This window comes from Chlamydotis macqueenii, chromosome 4 (assembly GCF_036417535.1).
Source record: "Chlamydotis macqueenii isolate bChlMac1 chromosome 4, bChlMac1.mat, whole genome shotgun sequence".
NCBI classification, from domain to species: domain Eukaryota; kingdom Metazoa; phylum Chordata; class Aves; order Otidiformes; family Otididae; genus Chlamydotis; species Chlamydotis macqueenii.
In genome coordinates this window covers 27,563,083-27,585,498 of record NC_141559.1, presented here as the reverse complement: position 1 = coordinate 27,585,498, position 22,416 = coordinate 27,563,083, and the positions used below count along the sequence as shown (strand labels likewise).

The following is a 22,416-nucleotide window of genomic DNA, read 5'->3' as shown; positions in this document are numbered from 1 at the left end:
TTTGCCGCTCTGCAGAGTGAAGAAGTCAGACCCAGCACCTCGGGGGAGGCACTGGAGCTGTGCAAGGTAGCCCGACCGGCTCACGTGATAACTAGTGCTACCAAAAAAAAGAGACGAGTGGTAGTAGTGGGTGACTCCCTCCTGAGAGGTACGGAGGCACCGATCTGCCAACCTGATGTGCTCTCTCAGGAGGTATGCTGTCTCCCAGGGGCTCGTATCAGGGATGTCACCGAGAGAATACCTAGCCTCATATGGCCCACAGACTATTATCCACTGCTGGTGTTTCATGTGGGGGCCAGCGACACAGCTGGCAGCAGCCTGAGAAACATTAAAAGGGATTTCAGAGCTCTGGGTTCAACAGTCAAAGACTCTGGGGCACAGGTGGTATTCTCGTCAATCGTCCTGGTCAAAGGGCAGGGACCTGAAAGGGCCAGACGTATCTGGCAGGTTAACTCGTGGCTCAGGGAGTGGTGCTACAGCCAGGGCTTTGGGTATCTAGACCATGGGGCATGCTTTGAGAAGCCCGGGCTGCTAGGGGCGGATGGCGTGCACCTAACTGAGAAGGGGAAGAGTGTGTTTGGACAAAGACTTGCCAGACTCGTCCGGAGGGCTTTAAACTAGTGTTGCTGGGGGAGGGGGAGCACCGTTCAGCTCACTGCTCTCAGCATGGCGCCAGTGCCAGCACCGAGGGTCCAGAAGCTGAGGAAGGATCTCGGGTATGTGCAAATGAACTTAAACTGCGGTCCAAAATAACTCCTGTCATCGGGTGGTGAGAAAACACATATTGTTCGCTTTGTATATTTTTAATATCCTTATATTCTGTTATTATTGTAGTTTTGCCTTTTTATTTTAGTAAATTATCTTTATCTCAACCCACGAGTTCTCCTTTCTTCCCAATTCTCTCCCCCATCCCCCTGGGGAGGGGGAGGGTGAGCAAGAAACTGTGTGGTGATTTGGGCTAAACTATCACAGTCTGTTACAGGCTGCCTGGCCAGGAGGACAGAGCAGATGAGGCGCTCTATAGCCAGATAGGAGCAGCCTCACGGTCACAAGCCCTGGTCCTCATGGGGGATTTCAACCACCCTGACATCTGTTGGAGAGACAACACAGCAGGGCACAGGCAGTCCAGGAGGTTCCTGGAATGCTAGGACGATAACTTCTTCCTGCAGGCGATAGAGGAGCCAACAAGGAGGGGTGCCATGCTTGACCTTGTGCTCACCAACAGGGGGGGACTGGTGGGGGATGTGAAACTGAAGGACAGCCTTGGCTGCAGCGACCATGACATGGTGGAGTTCAAGATCTACGGGGCAGCAAGAAAACTACACGGCAAACTCTCAGCCCTAGACTTCAAGAAGGTGGACTTCGGCCTCTTCAGGGACCTGATGGGCCAAGTGCCATGGGAGGCGGCCCTGGAGGGAAGAGGGGCCCAGGAAAGTTGGTCCATATTCAAGGAGCATCTCCTCCAAGCTCAGCAGAGGTGCATCCCAATGAAGAACAAGTCGGGCAATAAGGCCAGGAGGCCGGCGTGGATGAACAAGGAGCTCCTGGATCAACTGAAAGTGAAGAAGAAAGCCTATAGAGAGTGGAAACTGAGACAGGTAGCCTGGGAGGTCTACAAAGAGGCTGTGCGAGTGGCCAGGGATCAGGTGAGGAAGGCTAAAGCCCTGACAGAATTGAATCTGGCCAGGGATATAAAAAGCAACAAGAAAAGCTTCTATACGAATGTAGGGGACAAAAGAAAGTCCAGGGAAAATGTAGGCCCCCTCCGGAAGGAAACCGGTGTCCTGGTTACCCGGGACATAGAGAAGGCTGAGGTACTCAATGACTTTTTTGCCTTAGTCTTCACCGATAAGGGCTCTTGTCTCGCCACCCAAGCTGTAGAAGGCGCAAACAGGGACTGCAAGGATGAAGAACCACCCACTGTACTCGAAGAGCAGGTTCGGGATCATCTGAGGAACTTAAAGGTGCACAAGTCTATGGGACCTGATGAGATCCATCTGCAGGTCCTGAGGGAACTGGCGGATGAAGTTGCCAAGCCACTGGCCATCATATTTGAGAAATCGTGGCGGTCTGGTGAGGTCCCCGATGACTGGAAGAGAGGGAACATAACCCCCATTTTTAAAAAGGGGAATAAGGAAGACCTGGGCAACTACAGACCGGTCAGCCTCACCTCTGTGCCTGGCAAGGTCATGGAGCAGACTCTCCTGGAAACCATGCTAAGGCACATGGAGAGCAAGGAGGTGGTTGGTGACAGCCAACATGGCTTCACCAAGGGCAGATCGTGCCTGACCAATTTGGTGGCCTTCTATGACAGAGTGACAGCATCAGTGGACAAGGGATGAGCAACGGATATCATCTACCTGGACTTGTGCAAAGCTTTTGACACTGTCCCGCACGACATCCTTCTCTCTAAACTAGAGAGACATGGGTTTGGTGGACGGACCACTCGGTGGATAAGGAGTTGGCTGGATGGTCGCACTCAGAGAGTGGTGGTGAACAGCTCAAAGTCCATGTGGAGACCGGTCACGAGTGGTCTCCCTCAGGGGTCCATGTTGAGCCCGGCCCTGTTGAACATCTTTGTCGGCGACATGGACAATAGGGTGGAGTGCACCCTCAGCAAATTCGGTGATACACCAAACTGTGTGGTGCCGTCGACATGCTGGAAGGGAGGGATGCCATCCAGAGGGACCTTGACAGGTCATGACACCCTCATGAAGTTCAACCAGGCAAAGTGCAAGGTCCTACACCTGGGTCGTGGCAATCCCAGGCACAAATACAGGCTGGGCGGGGAATGGATTGAGAGCAGCCCTGAGGAGAAGGACTTGGGAGTGCTGGTGGACGAGAAGCTCAACATGAGCCGGCAATGTGCTCTTGTGGCCCAGAAGGCCAACCGCATCCTGGGTTGCATCAAGAGAAGCGTGGCCAGCAGGTCAAGGGAGGTGATTCTCCCCCTCTCCTCTGCCCTGGTGAGACCCCACCTGGAGTACTGTGTCCAGTTCTGGAGCCCCCAACATAAGAAGGACATGGATCAGTTGGAGAAGGTCCAGGGGAAGAGATGATAAGAGGGCTGGAGCACCTTTCCTATGAGGACAGGCTGAGAGAGTTGGGGCTGTTCAGCCTGGAGAAGAGGAGGCTCCGGGGAGACCTGATAGCGGCCTTCCAGTACCTCAAGGGGGCCTACAAGAAAGATGGGGAGAGGCTGTTCAGTAGGGCCTGTTGTGATAGAATGAGGGGTAATGGTTTTAAAATAGAGGGAGATAGATTTAGATTGGATATTAGGAAAAAATTTTTTACAATGCGAGTTATAGAACACTGGAACAGGTTGCCCAAAGAGGTGATGGATGCCCCGTCACTGGAAACATTCAAGGCCAGGCTGGATGAGGCTCTGAGCAACTTGATCTAGTCAGGGATGTCCCTGCTCCTTGCAGGGGGGTTGGACTAGATGACCTTTGAAAGTCTCTTCCAACTCTAACCATTCTATGATTCTATGATTCTACTCACTGACCATGCAGAATCAGTCTGCTTACTCTGCCCTGGTCCTGGACTCATTGCCAGCTGTTGCATAAGAAAGTTTTAACTGGAAAACTTCAGTTTTCATCATTCTGTCAGTAAATACTTACACTGTGCAAGATTTATGCTCACTATAAAGACATTTTTGGAGTTTACTGTTCTTCTACTCTGCCTTAGTTGCTGCTGTGGGCATGGAGGATGAGTGTGGAGCGATGCATTCACAATTCATAGCTGAGTTTTAAGAAATCTCTAGACAATGAGTGGAACCTAGTACTGCTGCTGTAGCTATTTCGTAGATAGAGAGCAGAGCAGGGCAGCTTCCAGAATCATTAATCAATAATTTCATTGTATTTCACTATTCTAATGCCGTTCAGAAAATTATCAGGACTTTTTTTTTTACCACAATAGGAAAACTTGTTAAAAATACAGGCAAATTATTAAAAGGAGAACAAATTCCTTCCTGGGAAAAAAAAAATCCTGAAAAGGAGAAAGGATGAAACCTGTTTTTCCAAAGTTCTAAGTGCGTAAAATAGCTCTGTAAAAAATATTTTGGTTATGGGTAGTTAATTTTGGTCTCTTTTCACATGGAATGAAATAATTCCCCATTATCTCATGTCGCAGTCTTTCCCTAGGCAACTTCTAAGCATGTGAAGAGTGAGACTGTAAGAGGAAAATTATGATGCATAATATTAAGAATTACTTTCCTCATTTCCTACATTTTAAGTAGATGTTTAGTCTGTATACTTGGTAATGGAAAGGATTTAACAGAACTTTAAAAAAATTTTAAAAAAATAAATTTAATTAGAGTATTGGCCATGCTGCCTAGTACTGCTAGAAAATAGGCTCTCTGTGTGTATGTGTTTAGGCATATATTGCCATTATACGTACTGTACAAAATTTCAAGAATTTAATTAATGGTGAATTAAAATGCTCACATTAAGTTTATCTGTCAATAGACTGTTGTATTCTTGTTGAGATTTTTAATAGCTATAGAGATGTATTATGGATGAAAACAGGAAAAGACCTGTTAGTATTTTCACCAGGTATTTATTCATATGATATTCCAGCCCTTATTACCTTTTAGAAGCTTTTGTTAAGCTAATGAGAAAATAAGGTAAAAAAAACCCTGTTCTTCAAGCTTTTAACTGTAATAGCAATTACTTGCAAGTAGTAACTTTTGCCATTGTGCTAATAGCAATCTGGTGAGTCTGGCAGGGTATCTGTCTTTAGGGATATGGGACAACTGCTCAAGCCATTCGTGGGACACTAACATCTGCAGTCTAGTTCATGACCCGTGCTGACTTATTCGTGCAGAGCCATAGACAGAATTACCATCAGTTGTTCATAGGAAGCGTGCTAAGCAGCATGCTACATCCCCTCCTGTAACTTCACCTACAGCGTTACAAAACCAGTTTCAGGCATGTGTAACTGTTTGTGAAGTCGGGCTCCAGCTTTAATAGAATTGGTTTGCATTTATCATGTTAACAAGTGTATTTCATACACCTCCCTTAAGTTGCCAGAGGATATCATAGTAAGAAGTGCCCAGAGAAAACCTATTTTAGTTAATAATTTTTGCATGTAACTTTTAACTGTTGCATTTCACTACTGAGCAGGATTTGCGAAACACTTTCCACTGGAAAGGTAGTGCAGAGAAACATTTTTTATTAGAAAGTATTTAATACTAACCTCCCTCGAAGCCAGGATATATTCTGTAAGTGTCAGTCTTGAGGTTGGGCCTATTTGACATATTTACTGAGGTGTTTTATACAAAAGAGGAAAAGCATGTCAAATCTGTTTGGCGAAAGCACAATTGTGTGCATCTTTGCTACTGCAGAGGCATAGCAGATCTGGGATGCTGAAGAACTTCAGGAGCATAAATGCAACTTCAAAGTGCTGATCATATACTTAGTGAGGTGCTTGTAGTGGTTGGGTCTCTAAGTGGGGCCGTGGCAGTGACAGATATCACAGAGGAGATAGAAACTGCTGGATTGATACTGTGCTAGTTTTGGAGATGGTTTTACGTTGTTCTTCCATAGGTAGGATCATACTCAGAAAAATTCTGGGATTTGCTGAAGTAAGGACTAGTAAAATTTTGTGCTGTGAACTGTGGACTGAGCTGGTGTGAACAAATGAGGAGACAGATGTATTGATTCATTACAGCACGACCAGGTCATCACTGTAATGAAAGGAATAAATGAGATATTAGGATTTCCAGATGAGACACTTTCAGTGGAGACAGGAAAGTGTTATTACCAGTATGGAAGACCATGCCATCTCTGGCATTTCTTGTCTGCTTTTGGTCACTTCTTGCATAAGAAGCATGGCCAACAGGTTGAGGGAGGTAATTCTGCCCCTCTACTCTGCTCTGGTGAGACCTCACCTGGAGTACTGTGTCCAGCTCTGGAGCCCCCAACATAAGAAGGACATGGACCTGTTGGAATGAGTCCAGAGGAGGGCCACGAAGATGATCAGAGGGCTGGAGCACTTTTCCTATGAGGACAGGCTGAGAGAGTTGTGGCTGTTTAGCCTGGAGAAGAGGAGGCTCCAGGGAGACCTTATAGCGGCCTTCCAGTGCCTAAAGGGGGCTTATGAGAAAACTGGAGAGGGACTGTTGACAAGGGCATGTAGTGATAGGACAAGGAGTAATGGCTTTAAACTGGAAGAAGGTAGATTTAGGTATAGACATAAGGAAGAAATTCTTTACTGAAGGGGTGGCGAGGTATTGGAATAGGTTGCCCAGGGAAGTTGTGGCTGCCCCATCCCTGGAAGTGTTCAAGGCCAGGTTGGATGGGGCTTTGAGCAACCTGGTCTAGTGGAAGATGTCCCTGTTCATGGCAGGGGGATTGGAACTAGATGACCTTTAAGGTCCCTTCCAACCCAAACTATTCTATGATTCTATGAAAACATCTGTTGAACTGGCACCAGTGAAGAATAATAAGTAATTAATTAAGCTAAGAGAAAACAAGAGCATAAATACAGCTTTCCATAAATAAATTCAACCTGGAAACTGGAACTGTGGGAGTACTGAGATTTTTAGAACACTTTCCATTACATGTAGCAGTCTAGAAAGCAAAATATTTTTCAGATGGAGATTTAAGATGGTATCAAAGGGATTCTGTTAGAGTTGCCTGCGATGACAGGTCTCCGGCCGGCCCTGAGGCTGGTTTCTGTCCTGTTTTCATTTAACATTTTAACATTGAAAGAGACAAACTAACATCCAAGAAATAAGTGGAGAAAGCTCTGGACACAGTTCAGTGTCTTCCTGTGTTTGGCAAACAAGGAACAAATCTACTTTTGGGGGACACTTAAAAGCAGGTACTTGTCTGGTTCCATTTCTTCTCAGATCTGAGGCAACTGATGTTTAAAACTTGCTGTCTCTCATTTATATGAAAATCTTCAAATGCATTTAATTTCTAGAGTAGTTTCACAAAGTCTAAGATATATGATTAGGTAAGTCTAACCTCAGAGGAGAGTGACTTAAAAGTATGACATAATAAAGTTAGGCTGATTTTACGAACAGGGAAGCAAAGGGAGATTCAGAGTTAATAACTTCAGAAACTTTTAGTTCAGTTGTTTGTATTTCATGTAGAGGAAAGACAGTGTATGAGCATAATAGGCTTCCACTTTGGGTGGCATTTTTGTCGCACCTTAAGCCACCTAAGGATTAAGTCAGTGGTCATTTCCATGTAAGGACTGGAATCATAAAAAAAAATATCTCGGGGTTTTTTTTGTTGTTGCCTGGCAACAAAGAATTGGAATGTACAGAACTGGTGCTAGCTGGGGTAAATTGTCCTTCGATCTGGTATTACTTAGTCTTTTGCTTTATGAATGTGCTGGACAATGCTTGATGTATTTATGATTGGCACTGAAGTACATCTGTGGTTTTCCACCATGATAAAGCTTTGGCCTACAAGGTGCTGGTAATACCATCAACATTTTGGATAAATAATTATTTATCTGTAGCTGTATGCAACTTCACATACTCAAGCAGTATAGCCATCCACACAATATAAGCCATATTGCTGTGTCTGTTAGATCAGAAACAACCTGTTTTTAGAACAGGGTTTAATTTTCTAGATTCCTCTCCTCTCTTGTTTCTGTTCCAGCACTCTCTCTTTTTTCCTACGTTTTATTTTCATTGTCAATCTCTGCATAGTCAAAGAGCAGACCCATTTACAGAAGAGGATTACTGATGGACCAAAAAATTACACAGGCACCTTTTTTTGGCAGGAGGTATATATTATTCACAACAAATGGAATTTCTGTACCTCATTACCCCACAATAGAATGGGTAGGTTGTTTCACTTATCACTCTGAGGAATGTAAAATCGACCAAAGGGAAGAGGTACTTTCCCAGCGAGAAAGGGCACGTGCCCCGTTGTGTTTGTTTGCACAGTTCTGGCATGGGCGCCTTGTCAGTATGTAAGCAGAGTGCTCCTACATCACTATGGCAGTCATTTCTGTCCATGAAGCACAAGCACAAATCAATCTCCAAGGTGGAAACATTCGTGCCCCATGAAGTGGTGGGCAAGGCAAGACAGCAATACAAGTTTCTTCCACAGTCTGCTATTACATGGCAAGTTTGAATGAGCTGTAACCCAGATGCCTTCCTCCTGCAGCTGTGTGCTCCAGGATTTGGTTCTCTTTGCATGCATGACATGGAGAAGTGAATATGGAGACATAAGCCTTGGTAGACCATTATCTGAATAAAGGCCAAAAAATTCTGTGGTTATTACTGTTTGACTTTTAAAAAACATTCATAGGTGATGATTCAGTACAGACGAGGGTGTCAGTTGTGAAGATTTGGCTATCCCTTGAAGCCTGTAATACAAAGCTATGTAGAGTAGTTGATTGCAGCTGGTGTTTTTATTGGAATTCAGGATAATCAAGTTATATTGAATTTCTGTTTTATTAAACTGTTTGACTCCCTTATGCCATTTTGAAAATGGAATATAACATAGAAGTTATTGCAGATGGGAGTGCAGGTCCTTATGCTGGGAAAAGCTAGGAGAAGATGGATGCCTGAATAACTGGGCAGGTATTAAACTTACCATGTCTTTGCACAGTCCCCTGGGGTAGCAATTATTTTCCAACCTTGAAGAAGTCTGAATAAATGTCTCGGATAAAAGTGGGGTTTCAAGATAGTGTGGGCAGGAAATATGAAGTCATATGCAAGACAAATCCTTGGATCCAGAGTGTCAAAACATTTTGTTTCTTATGGCTGGATGCAAACTTTCACATGAGGTTTTATGAATGGGGCACTATCTAACTAGTCTCTCTGTCTAGATTTAGTGGTTGCTTGTTAACAATAAGGATCTTGAATTTTAGAATTACTTAACATGTGATGTGTGATTTCATAGTGTAATATTGTCATCACCTTTTTATGAATAAGCTTTATATTATGATTATAATTTTTATGAATATTTTTATGAATAAGCCTTATATGATGATTATAAAAACAATTATTCTGATATTGTTTTTCCTAATCTGTGTCAGCCTTTGTGGGTGCTCATAATTAATTCAGTGTTCCATGAGTTTTGATGCTACATTGTAATGTTTAGGGCTTTGACTCTCTTGCCTTTTTTTTTTTTTTTTAATGTAACAAAATATGCCCCTTGATAAACTACTGCATAGTGAAACAATTCAGCTTCTTTCATCCTGACCTGGTCAGCTACTATTTAATGCTAGCAAAAGTATCATTATTTCTAACTAGTGCTTTTCTTATTTTGTGCAATGTAGTATAAAATGTATATTAACATTATTTAATGTCATGTATTCATATGTGGTTAAAAAAATAAAAAAGGAAAATCTGCCTTTTTAGTTGCACTCAAAGTCAGTGACAAGTCAGGAATAAGATGCTGAACTGTATTTTTATAGCTGTACTGCTACATATAAAGGAACATAAGGACATAACACAATTCCTCCAGGATCAGACAATGGCAGTAGCAGGTGCTGTTTAGGGAGATCCCACGAACGTGGCCATTTTTCATCTTTTATGTTCCTAATACTGTTCCAGCATCCAAAATTATATCAGAGAAGGGTGCATCCCTGCTTCATCCTTTCAGTATCTGTTTATTAATTTATTGCCTGTTAATTTGCCTAATCCCATTCAGAACCTTCTGAGATCATAGTATCTGTCAGGTGAGAGTCTCAGAATCTCTTTACCAACTCTTAAATTACCCTTTCTTAAAGTACTCTCTCTGCTACCTGCTTTAAACTTCTCTCCTATTAGTTCTTATATTTTGAAATTTGAGGATCAACAGTTCTTCAGTCGCTTTATCTACCACTCCTTGATCATCTCATTCCTTGGCCTCCTTCTGTCCAAACTGAGAAGTCCAGGCCATTTTAGTCTCCTTATAAGACCTTTGATCATTTTAGTTGGCCAACCTTGGACTTCCTCTAAATCCATGAGAGGGGGAAAAAAAAAACAACAAACCAACAAAAAAACAGAACAAACCAGAGAAATACGTGTGAGTGTTCATGTCGTAGTTCTTACAGAGAGCCATTGCTCAGATTTTGTTCTGTTGCTTACTTCCATAGTTTGTGAAAGAGGTTAAATATGTAATGTAAGTATGTAATAAAATTATTTTAAATGGTTGAGATGCCTTTCTGTAATATTTAAGTCCTTTAAGACTTCACCTGGATATTTCTGTTTATCTTAGTAAAAGCTTTTCACACAGTAATTTTGAGTGATTTTCGAATATACATTTAACCGTTCTGACCCTGACTTGCCTCCCGTCTTCTTTGATTTGGCTTCTCACACTATGTGATATTTCAAATTCATATTCAAAAGTGGTTCTTGTGACATCATTATTCCTCCAGTCCCATATTGTTTTGAAAATTATTTCCTTTTTAGATGGAAGTCTTAAGTTTTCTACTTTTCATTTTCTCCTCCACTGTGTTGCATATACTATATTAACTGATTAAATAGATGCATTTGACTGTAAAAGGATATGAGATGCCTACTTTTCCTGTCAAAATGTGTATTAGAAAAATTCATAAATTTCCTTATGTAGCTAAGCTGGTAAACCTGACCATCTCCTTAGTGCTTCCTGGAACACTGTGAGTAACTAGCAAACATATGGGTTTTTTTTTTCTGTTTTTACATGCAAATTTCCAAAACAATTTTAATATTGGAAAAATGTAGCTTTTAGTCAGTCTTCATTGCAGTAAGAAGTTGAAATGACACCTCAAGCTGTGTTAGGAGAAGCAAAGAATACAGGCAGAGGCATAAGTATGGAGGAATTATGAAAATTGCTGAAAAAGATGCACAGTGACATGTTATCGTAAAATTAACAGAGGTAAGGGGAATTGTAAAGATAAGACGTAAAAGTTAAGGAGAGTATTTTCTGTTCTGTATTCCTCCAAGTGGGACAAGGCAATGGCATCTTCTGTTGAGAGAAACGCTCTTTTTTCAGAAGAAAGTTGTATCAGAATTGCATCTCTTGACTAAGACAATAGTAACTGATTGATTTTATTTACAGTACATGATTATCCCCTCTTACAGGTTAAGTAAAGTTGTAAGAGGGATTGGAACAGAAGCTTAGATAGAAAAAACAGAGTGTGGAGACAACATCTGAGAGCAAGTCTCTAATTATTTGCATTGAATATAAAGAACACTTTGGCCTAGTAAAACTGGTAGTAACATTATCAGTTACTATCAACATGCCTATATAAACTTCAGTTATGTATGACAGTATTGAAACTATAATTCCATCTTGTGAGAATGCAGGAGAATAAATGATGTTCAGCTGAACATCAGTCAGTCTCATGCCAGGAGCTTTAAGAAGGGGTAAAGTCTGCAAGGTTCCCACATGTAGTGGATGTTCAGAAGTTCAAAAGATTGATGTCAGTCAAAACTGAAACATTTGATCTGTCAAAAAAAAAAAAAAAGTAGTAGTAGTCACATATAGTCCTGAATTTCTAAAAATTTCAAGTCTTTGACCCTTTGACTAGGTATGACTTTGTGTTGCCCAGCCTGTAGTGCATGCTGTGAAATAGTTTGAATTCTTTGGTCTTTGATGTTGCTTTCAGAAGGATTCAGGGTGCATTGCACAGCCACACATACGAAGTGATGAGACTATCTATCAAACTATTAATAACTTTTTCAAGATTCAAATCTTTTTTTTAGCAAATATGGCTTCTTTAAAAGGTCTTACTGCTAACTACCTTCGTGACATTAAATACCATTTGGAACAATCCTAATCAAACATCCTTCGCACTGTACCATTGCATAATAAGAAACATGCAGTTAGCTATTTTATATTTCTCCTTCATTACAAGTGCAGCCAGTACCGACTTTCCATATGTCTAGATATCTGCATGCTAAATAGCAAGAAAAACAGATTATTTCTTTGCCTGAATAAAGGAAAAGCAATAGCTCTGTTACTAGAGGCAGGCTGAGTGATAGCTTTATTTGGATTCCAGTCTATTAGTTCATCTCCATGAATGACCAATTATGATTTGTCTTCCAAAATACCAGTTATTTCATAAATCCTGACGGAGACCACAGCAGTGGAACTGAAGAGCTGTCATGGAGCTCTGCCAACAAAGTCACTGATGCAGTTACAATATATCTGCACATAATTTAATCCCCATGTTGCATGTGTTGAAAGCATGCTTTCCAGTAATCTTGTATTTAAAATCCTTTAATTAAGGATGCTACTCCTTGTCTCTTGCATATATTTAGAGGTCTAAAGAGGTGCTATTTCTAAAGTATTCAAGAGATTTAAATTGACCCTTGATAGCATATAGTAAGAGCTAGCTTTTTCTTCGGAGACCTTTGTTTTTTGTGACAGAAGTTCTGTCGTAAACCTTCAAACAGGTACTGAAGTTCTGGTATTTCCTGGTTCTCCAAGTTATCTTTTAGTAGTTTTCTTTCCACACTTGCTTTTGCAAACTGCCTGTTACAGAACGTGATTCCTCAGTTTTCAGACCCTGGGCACTCCCCACTGAGTATTTGCTTCCCTTTTTTCACTGTCTGAAAGGGCAGTATTGATAACAGCATAGTTAATTGACCAGTGAAATCTTTCTGCTGATGCTCTATAGGAAAGGTTATTTTGTACCTTTGAAAATACACTTTTGAGTAAGTGACAACACGCATGGCAAAGACTGTAAGGATAATGTTGGACTTCTGTGGATAATGTTAAAGAGTGAAATGCAGATCTTTTCAAATGCTTTCAGCATTTCTGGAAATTAGTCCAATAATTTCACTTTGGGACAAATACGCAAAGCATACCTGTTAGTTTTCCATGACAATTTTTCATAATTTTCTCTCCACTCACATTCCAAATAATGTTTGAACTGTTACAAGGAAATAGTAGTGATAATACTAGTCAAACTGTATTTGGCTGGCTACTCCTTGGTGTTTCTTAAGAGAGGCTAGCATTTTGCTCTCTTAAAAAAAGCTATGTAAAGGCAAAAATAAGTAACACCTTTGGTTTCTTGTGAGGCATTCCACATCATATCATAAAGCTATCAAGGCATGTCTACCATTTTGACAACTGCAACTTGCCATAGAAAGTTTTGCACTTGTCTCTTATGAGTCTGAAGATGTATGAGAAAGAAAATGATCCTAATCTTTCCTTTCATATACCCTCTGCCTTAACAACTTTTTCTGTGTAGCATGTGGGGGAAAACCACTGCCATTCCTGACAGTGTCCTCAAAGAAATGTGAACATCAGTGTTCTCCAGTATTTACAGAAGATCTCCCAAAATGCTGCACTTTACTATTGCTACAGCATGGTTAGAATTCCATGTCTGGGTATAATTTTTACAAATTCAAAAGGTTAAATGCATTTCAGTGTGAAATAAAAAGCAGAAGGGCTGCCGTATTAAAGAAGAAAAGTTAGGCTAAGAAAAAAAATGATATAAGAAAGAAACCTTCCTGGCACTGCAACACCATGAAAACTGAACTGGAAATAGTCAAATAATTAGTTCTAAGCAATCCACAGTCTTGTTGGATTAGGCAATACTTACAGTGAAGAATATGGAAATAAAATAACAGGGGAAAAAAGAGTTTGTGTTTCTCATCAAAAGTTATTAATTTAACAGCTACATTATTCAGTATGAATAGGCTGATGTGCACTCATCTCAAAGATGCATGGGCCTTAATCTATTGAAAATTACAGCAAAATTCACTTTTCTTTCAGTAGGATGAGAATCTGGCCTAAGAAAAGACAATGGTTTACTAGCCCATTGTTCAAAAGTCAATATTTTAGCTCTGTAAAGGCTAAACATTTGGGCTTAGTTTTCACATATCAGACAAGCTATATGCCACTATATGTAGAAAAAGAAGTTAAAATCCAAATGTTACCTTTGTTTAATGAAGAACAGTAAACTTAGAAAAAGAACAGCTAGTGAACATAGAAGACAACTTGTCAAACATCCACTTTTTTTTTTTTGAAGGAGATATCTCATTACTGTTATTTCAAGTGACTTGGTGTTTCTGAAGGAATATACTGTGATACTTTGTAATACAATTGCAGATGATGTTCTCAAGATTCATTTGGTGAGGTTTTATGGAACAATACCTTTCTCTTAGCTTTGAGCTGCTCGTGATATTTGTCGGATGTGTCACCTGGTATTGCTCCGCCCCAGAGGGTAATTCCCACTATGGAATAAGTGATGCCCATGACAAGCAGTGGAAAGCAGTAGACCAGCACAATCACAATGGCATGATACCTGCAATGAAAAAGCATTAAGCTGACAAGTGCTTTCAGAGGAGCTATACCAATGGCTGCTAAAAGTCATAGCACAAAACATGTTTTGCATTGACTGGCTATTCCTTGGTGTTTTTACTGTCTTTTTGAAAGTCTTTAATTGCACTGCAAATTTACTTACATCTTAATGCAAGTGCTTTATGGGGTTTCTAGTTCTAATTCTGAACTTGCACTAGCATGAATTAAGAATGACTCTATAGTTATCATGATTAGTGACTGCAGAATAAGGTGTGCTTGTCCATAACTAGCTGAATTGATTTAATTATTGCACAGCCAAGTCTCCTAAGGGCAAGCAAGGTGTTTTGATCTCTAGTCTGGACTATAAATTAAAGAGGAAAATAAATATTTAAATGATATATTTATACAAAGGCCCTGATAAGGGTCCTATTCATATGGCAGATCTGTTGCACATAGGCATCACAGATCTGCTGCCTACCTGCAATATATTCATGGCTGTTGATGTAAGCACTGGGGAAAAAAAAAAAAAGATAACTTCTTTTGCCTCCTGTTAGTTCCTGCTTAAATGCCATCTTCAGATAAAATCCTGGTGAATGATCAGTGAAGAATCCCCAGCCGTCACTGAGAGTGACTTTACTGCCCTGAAGAGAAATATCTGTGCGTGGCTTCTAAAGTGATAAAAATTGTATACAATCAGGGCCTCTTTTGCCTGCCTGAAGGAGAGCAAAAAGTCAAATTTGATGCTGGATGATTACACAGGCCTTCAGCCTTGAACACTGGGTTATTTTAAATGCCATGAAGACATGAAAGGGCAGATAATGGTTCTATGGCTAGGTAACCACTTATTACTAATTCTGTCAGAGAGACAAATAGGATATATTAAATTTAATTGACTGTTATTCTACACTTTCAGAAACTAAACCCAGTTATAGGTTTTACAGTTCTCTTATTTAAACTGATATCTGAGATACGTAATTTTGAGACTGTAACAGAATGAAGTGGGAAAATACAACCCTCTCATGAAGAGATCCAGAGGAAGAAATCTGATTAGGACAAGGAGAGGCTGGAAATACTTGTTTTCCTGGTTAGGCTGAAAAGAAAATTTGCTTTGAATTGCATGTTCTGTCCCTATTTCTGTCCATCTCTGTCTGTATAGGAGTGGTAGCCATCTTAAGTGAAGCAATGACGGTAAACATGCAGCATGAGATGGAGAACACTCATAGAAGTGGAAGAGAATAAATCTGTTCCACTTGTCACTTAAAATGCTCTGTCTTCCTAGCTTAGAAGACTTGCTTTACATTTCTTAGTGATCAATGCTGTTAGTTATTCTGGATATAGAGTATCTGCATATAGAGTATCTGCTTGATACTCTACAGCTTTTGCCAAGACATTGCAAGTGTAGACACCACCATGCACAAATTTAAAGGAACAAAAACTTACGTAAAATGCTGTTTTGGACCACCTGGCCATGCTACATAGCAAAGAGTTCTCCCAGGCATCACCTTGGTTATCGAGTATAGGCACTGGGGAAAAGCCAACAGGAAAGCCAAAATCCATATGCTCCCAATGACCACCTTGGTAGCAGTTGCAGAGAGCCTAGGTTTCAAGGGATCGATAATGGCCATGTACCTGTAAAAGAAAGCAAAAACTGTGCTTAAGAAACCTTTAGAGATCAGGATGTATCTAGAATCAGCCAAAGCTTAGGGTTGGGAGAAGGATAAAAGCAGAGTTTTTTGTCTTCCTGGAGTTCTGATGGCGTTGTGCTTTTTAGGTGGTTTTGCCCCCATGAAGGCAGTGCTGGAAGAAAAAGAACGTTCCTTGGATGTTATTTTAAAGCAGTGGGACACCTGGTTAACCATATGTATAGCAGTAGAGCAACTCTTTCTCAAAGAGTTAGTTAATCCTGTTACTGCACAACCTGATTGAAAAGTAACAATACAGCTGGATCCTGTTACTCTGCTACATAACAGAGGATTTATCTCTAATTAAAAAATTAACAGCCAATCTGTCAGGATTATTAGTCATCTGTCCAAAAGCTACAGAACCTGATAAGTCCGCATGCATTTATTTCAGTAGACATAAACTGACTTCAGATAGTCTGCCAAAGAGCCCCAGACTGCAACTGGTTCATCCAGAGATTGAAGGAGCCACATGAGCTTTTCCTCAGGCCATGTAGAAGCAATAAAAGCACTAAAAGAAATATATGCATAAAGCATGAAAATATCTCATTTGCTTTCTCGGTTCCTCGGTCCTCAGTTAGGATGCCATTCTTCTTGTTGCCCTATAATTGTATTAGCAATCCATGTATGCTGAAAACTTTAGAAGAACATGCAAAAAATAATTAAAAAGTTTACTGTAAGTAATTACAATTTAAAAGCTTAGATAAAAAGAGCAACAGGAAGGTATCAAGAGAGACAGTGAAAGAAAAACAAGTCTTGTTTTCTGTCTTGTGATCTTTGTTATAGATGCAAGGAACAAGGGAGACAGACATTTTGTATTTTATATACTCCATATCACCATACTTCGTGTGTTTTTAACATTTTTCTTAGCATGACTGCTTTGAGTTCTGGGCTAAACTCTGAATTAATGTATTTTCCACCAACTTCCCTGATCACTCTATTTTGTTTCATTTAACAATGACCAAATAATGACTTGCAAAATCATTAATCATATTAATTAAATAAGAACAGTATTCAAAATTTCTTCCACTACTAGAGGGAATGCTGATAAGTGCATGCCAGATCACATTTTAAGAAATTTTTGTACTTCCTTAAAACCAAGGAAATGATGGCTATATTTATGTCCATAGTGTGTTACTGCTATAGCATACTGAGTAACTAACTGCATGTTCTTTAATCTGACATCCGAATGTTTTCCAAAACAACACAAGGGAATGGTTTTTAAATTAATATTTTGCTTCAGATCCAGAGGGTTCCCAAAGCATGTTAAAAAATCCTTTCTGTTCTGCTGCAATTAGAACAGTAGGACACAGTTGAAATGAAGGAAGGTATGACATGTCCTAATTGTTACAATTCCACATCTAGGTTCTAGGCAGACTTGCCCAAGATTTTTAGGTACAAACGTTAGGCATCAGACAATATTCATAAAACAATGCTCCTGATAAGAACTTGTGCAAGTAATCTTCTGCATTGATATTCACCTGCTACAGCATATAAATTTCATTCAAGATATTCCTACATTTTGGAAATTTCATACTTGAGTGGTGGGTAATTATAGAATAGATATTTGTTTTAGCAAAAATAACTCAGTTTATAGTTAACCATCAAATACGTGATAAATCCAATATCTGCCGTCATCATGGTACTCAGCCCCTAGTAGACGTTATAACTATGCTAATACTCTAACACCTAAATGCTATCAGAAACAGAGTGATCTTCCGTTTTGAATCATCAATTTCTGTGTCAAGAATTTCAAACCTATTCATTTTGCAATACTTTTACTGCACTTACATATTTATTCCCACAGGGTAATTCGTTCTCCTCTCCTTTACCTGCTTTTTCATTTTTATTTAGCTAAACTGGTGATTTTGGTATTACATACTAACTGTGAAACAGCTTTATTTGAGTGCTGGGTGTCTTGTCCTAAGAGAGCAGAAGATCTGACTAAAATATACATCAGCTGCGTTGTTGCCCTCTAGCCCCTAGTTCCCGTCTCCTCCAAAGAGTAGGTACAACTTGGTAATGAAGGTAACTTTGTAGTCATGATTCCTGCCTTTCAAATTGAGCTAGCTTAAGCCTGGGCTGCCAGACACTGTCCAAAGTGCCTGATGATCTTTACTTCTAGCAGGTGATAACCCATAAACAAGTAATGATTTTCTCATGCTTGTGGGACTCTTGAGGCATCTCCTCCTACCCTGGAATAATTACTTTGAATTGCTAGTTTTCTTCAGAGTGCACATTGATTTTGTTTTATGTGCTACTGTCAGATTTCTATTATATTCACATTATTCTTATTCTCAGTTATATTATTCCTATTCCCAATAGGTACCAGCAGTAATTCTCTTTGGCTAAGATAAAATTCTGTTGTTGTATCTCCCTGTCTGGTGACTGCTCTTTAAAGATGTGGATTGTTTGTGTGAAACAACTCATGCAGCTGTACTGATGGACATTTTAACTACTGTCTGTCTGAGTGAGGTAAGTCAAAGGACAAGGATCAGATGAAAAGCAGGGTACTTGTCTTTCTTGTTGAAATTTGAGTGATAAGCCAAGAGCCTACCTTTTGCACAAGCGAGATTACAAAAACGTAGCAGGCAGTCATTCTGAAAAACAAGATGGGGAGGAGGTGGAGGAGCCTTGACCGTTCCCTCAATAATGCCTTTGTGCAGGAAGGACTTAGCTGACAAGAGAGTATTGACAGCTCTTTACTACAGAGCCTTTGATAAAAATCTAATTTATTCTAATTTGCCAGTACATTAACAATTGCTATGAAATGTCTAATTTGTTCCCTAAGAGGCTTTTCTTAGAAACAAATTTGCTTAATTAACATAGTGAGATATTGTTTTCTAGCTGCAATTGTTACACTCCCTCAAATTTGTCATGTAAGTTTGGGAGCATTTTCCTAGAGAAGCCATCATTGCCATAATTAAGGGTAGTGGAAAATGTGGAATGACTCTCAGTTGCAGCTTGAAAAAACCTCTGTAGTTGAGCTGTCTCTGGATGTTAATCTCTATAGCCAAAAGAATCCGAGAAGAGAATGGAGTCTGCACTGTTAGCTGTCATTTGCAAAGGAGGCTTAGCCACTCCTGCCAGTAGTTTTGTTTGCTGGAAAGGTTACCTTGCCATCACTGGTACCTAAGGGTGGCAAGTTGTTTGTCTGTCTCTTTACTTTCAACCCGAAGGAGTAGTAGCTAATTTTTCAGTTGGTCCTTGATTTTGATCTTTGTCCATTTTTGCCAGGGTGTTTCCATCAGGAGTGAAAACTCCTCTTAGTGCAGGCTGGAGGTTCCATGCTGAGGTGTTACTCAGAAAATCAGCGAGGTGAGGAGGCTGAGTATGGGATAATGTGTATGTATGATGGAGGATATTGCCCCATATATTCCAGTTACACATGGCTAACAACTGTCTATCGTCTTTCGTGGTGTAGCTCTGTCATTAGGGCTCATTTCCTTACTCCGTTTGATAACCTTACATATATTTTGTATGGCAAAGCACCAGTCACAAGGAGGAGCAGCAGACATGCTGAGTTGTGCACTGAGTGAAGCTGAACATGGTGTAGGAAGAAAAAAGAGGATTGTGTGAGTAGGCCAAGAATGAAAGGGAGGATGATGAGGTACAGGATCTGGGGCAAAAGCAAAAGAACTGAGACTGGGGAACAGTTTGCTGAATGCAAAAATAGGTATAGAAGTGAAACAAGAATATTGAGAAACTATTAGGATGCAAAGGAAATAAAGGAGTATTGTAGAATAATAGCAGATAGAAATTGGGTTGAGAGAGGAGAGAATAAGCAAGGAAGCTGGGGTGATGGAAAGGCAGAAGACATATGAGAAAAATCAGCCCTGGTGGACCAGAGATTCCAAGGTAAGTAGAATTAGTAGAAAAGCACAATATTTTGACAGTAGGGCTGTGTGGTGGCAAGCCCTTTTGCCTCTGTAGGTGTCTGGGAAAGAACTTCCAAAGAGTTCATCTCTCTGTGATCAGGCAACCATAAACTGCGTGGAAGGGGAACAGATGGACTTCTCTGATGCTTGATGTCATCTGTCATAATGACTGTTCTGCTTCTCCACTGTTCTTTCAAGTGGCCTGAACTTATGCAGTCCTTCTGAAGTCAGTGAAAGAGGTGAGTGCTGAAGTCCTTGTAGGTACACTGTGCGCTGTGGTATTTACACACAGACCTTTGACCTCCCCACATCTCTGTCTCTAAGGTCTCTAAAAGATGGTAGACGTTTGAGCTGAAGGAGGATTTATAATGGCTACAAGCAACTGAAGACTTGTTATACCACTGAAAACCATTCTGTAGCCACACAAACATTATTCAGTAGGGTACTATGTCAATTTGCTTCCCAGTCTTTGGACATTTACTTTTCAGTCAGTCACTAGGCTGGAGCAGTGGGACCCCCTACCAAACAAAGGGCTCTGAACTCTCACTGAGGCCCTTCAATTTCAGGATCGGACTTCTAATGTTTTCTCACTTCAGTGGAAGCTGCTGATAATGCTACAGATATCTTGTTCCATGAAACATAGCAGGGATGCACATGCCAACTGAAAAGAATTAACTCATTATGCTCATTTATCACAACAAGGAGAAACCAGGGAGACAAACACTAACACTTAGAAAATAATTATAAGATGGAATGTGCACATTTAGAATTTTTGGGATGTAAATATGTGCAGGTAAATGCTCAAGCAATAGACACTTGCAAGAATGTCAATTATTCAACATCTGCACCATGTTCTATGTATTACTTTAAAGCATTTTTAGGTAGCACTTTAGTTTCATCACTAGAATCATTAGCACATGATTTTGTCTGCTGTGATCATGCTATATCCCACTGTCATCGCTTTTCTTCCAGCTTTGGATTGTGTTAGTCTTGATCTCTTGCTAACTACTACTGAAGTCAGCAAGAGTCTTTCCATTGAACTTAATGAGAAATCAGTCAGGCTGCAAGATGTAATGGCTGGTGCATCATGGTGTGCTTGCTGCAGCGCTTTTTCCCTTCAAGACTGTTTTCTTATCTGCTGGGATCAGAATAGATAAAGTTTCCTTCCAAATATCTCAGTTTGCCTGGAGTCTACTGTTTGGTACTTGTTTCTTGGGTTCATCAAATCAAGAAAATCTGTTTTCTCTGAAATGATAATAGAGACAGTCTTCATTTGAAAAACATTGATAAACTCTTTAAACCAGTGGTTATAATGACACTATAATCATGTAGCTCTATTTGTTACAGTTTGTAAATAACATAAGAGACAAATAGCTGGTAAGTACTATAAAAGCTTCTGAAGTTTGTGTATTATGGTCCCGACAGTAAAAAAGATAAAAAAAAATAATCCTAATTGATCTTTTTGCAAAACAGCATACACTGACTAATCCAAGCAGGAAAATCTTCCCTCTTTAATGCATCATTTAGAAAACTGTAGCAAAAATACATAAGACATCTGTAAAACAAAATGATGTTCAAAATTGGATCTTACAAATGCCCATCTGGAGACAACGGTTGGAACCCTTTAATCACCCGAAGTGATTTGTTTCACCTGTTTACTGTGTGTTTATAAACTCAAACGGGGAAAAAAGTAATCAATTCAGCCCCAGATTGTGAAAGGAAATTGAGCTTTGACAAAGGAAGAGACTGAGAGAAATAATAATGTTTGCATACGAGCAGCTCGTCAACAGCAGACAGCCAAGTGCACTTCCTTCGTGAATGCACAGGTGCTGTTATTCCCTCAAAACAGAAGCTGGTTTTGAAACTTTGTCTCCTATCATTGTATTTGTAATCAACTGGTAATTAAGAAACTTAGGAAGGGGAATTGCTAGGATTCCCTGCCCTTATTTAAAACATTGTTGTGGAAAATCCTACAAGAGGTCTCTGTAAAGTAGATACAGTAGACTAAAGGGGGTGGAATGAACTGTGAGAATTTAGAGGCATTTTTTGTATGATGAAAACCAAATCTTTAACTTTTGTATTCTTTAATCTTTATCTTCTACCTACTAGTGCAAGGCTGTGTCTTTTCTTGTGGGAGTGATCTGTATTCATTCATTTAGACTGACTTACTGACTAGACTGACTCTCTCTGCAGGAAGGGTGGCTATGGACATTTTTGCAGGACTGTCTCTGACCGTTGAATAGGACTGGTTTTGGTGGCCAGAAAGACCTACAGTCAACAATGGTACTGTTACATAGTGATCACCTTAAAGCTAACAGCATGAAGAAAGAGTGTAATGACAGCACAACAGAAAAACAAACACATTGTACATTTGAGAGATCAGTGGCTGTTTCTCAGGGGATAACCTGGCCTTGATTTACAGAGACGCAGATGTGCTGCTCTTGGTGAATGGCTGTTGTGCTTTCAGAAGGAAGTAACATTGCAGATTTTCTGAAATCAGGGCTAGCATCCAATGTCCTGCTTTTGTGTACCTCTTATTAGAAAACTTAGAACAGCAATATTGAAATTCCTCAGTATAGCTGAGTGCTCATAAACAGTGTAATGCTTTCTACTTGAGGAACATTTTGGTAACTGACAATGGGCTAGATTTTTATACGTAATTGATTTTAC

The 22,416-nt window shown here is 40.1% G+C and overlaps 1 protein-coding gene across 1 annotated transcript in view; it reads right to left on the bottom strand.

Moving 5' to 3' along the window:
* Nucleotides 1–22,416, bottom strand: part of TACR3 (tachykinin receptor 3) — a 40,861-nt gene that overhangs the window by 10,114 nt on the left and 8,331 nt on the right. The window contains exons 2-3 of the mRNA XM_086746506.1: nt 15,630–15,818; nt 14,043–14,193 (exon numbers count right to left, since the gene is read on the bottom strand). Coding sequence (XP_086602632.1) covers nt 14,043–14,193; nt 15,630–15,818 — 340 coding nt within the window. The remainder of the gene's footprint in view (nt 1–14,042; nt 14,194–15,629; nt 15,819–22,416) is intronic.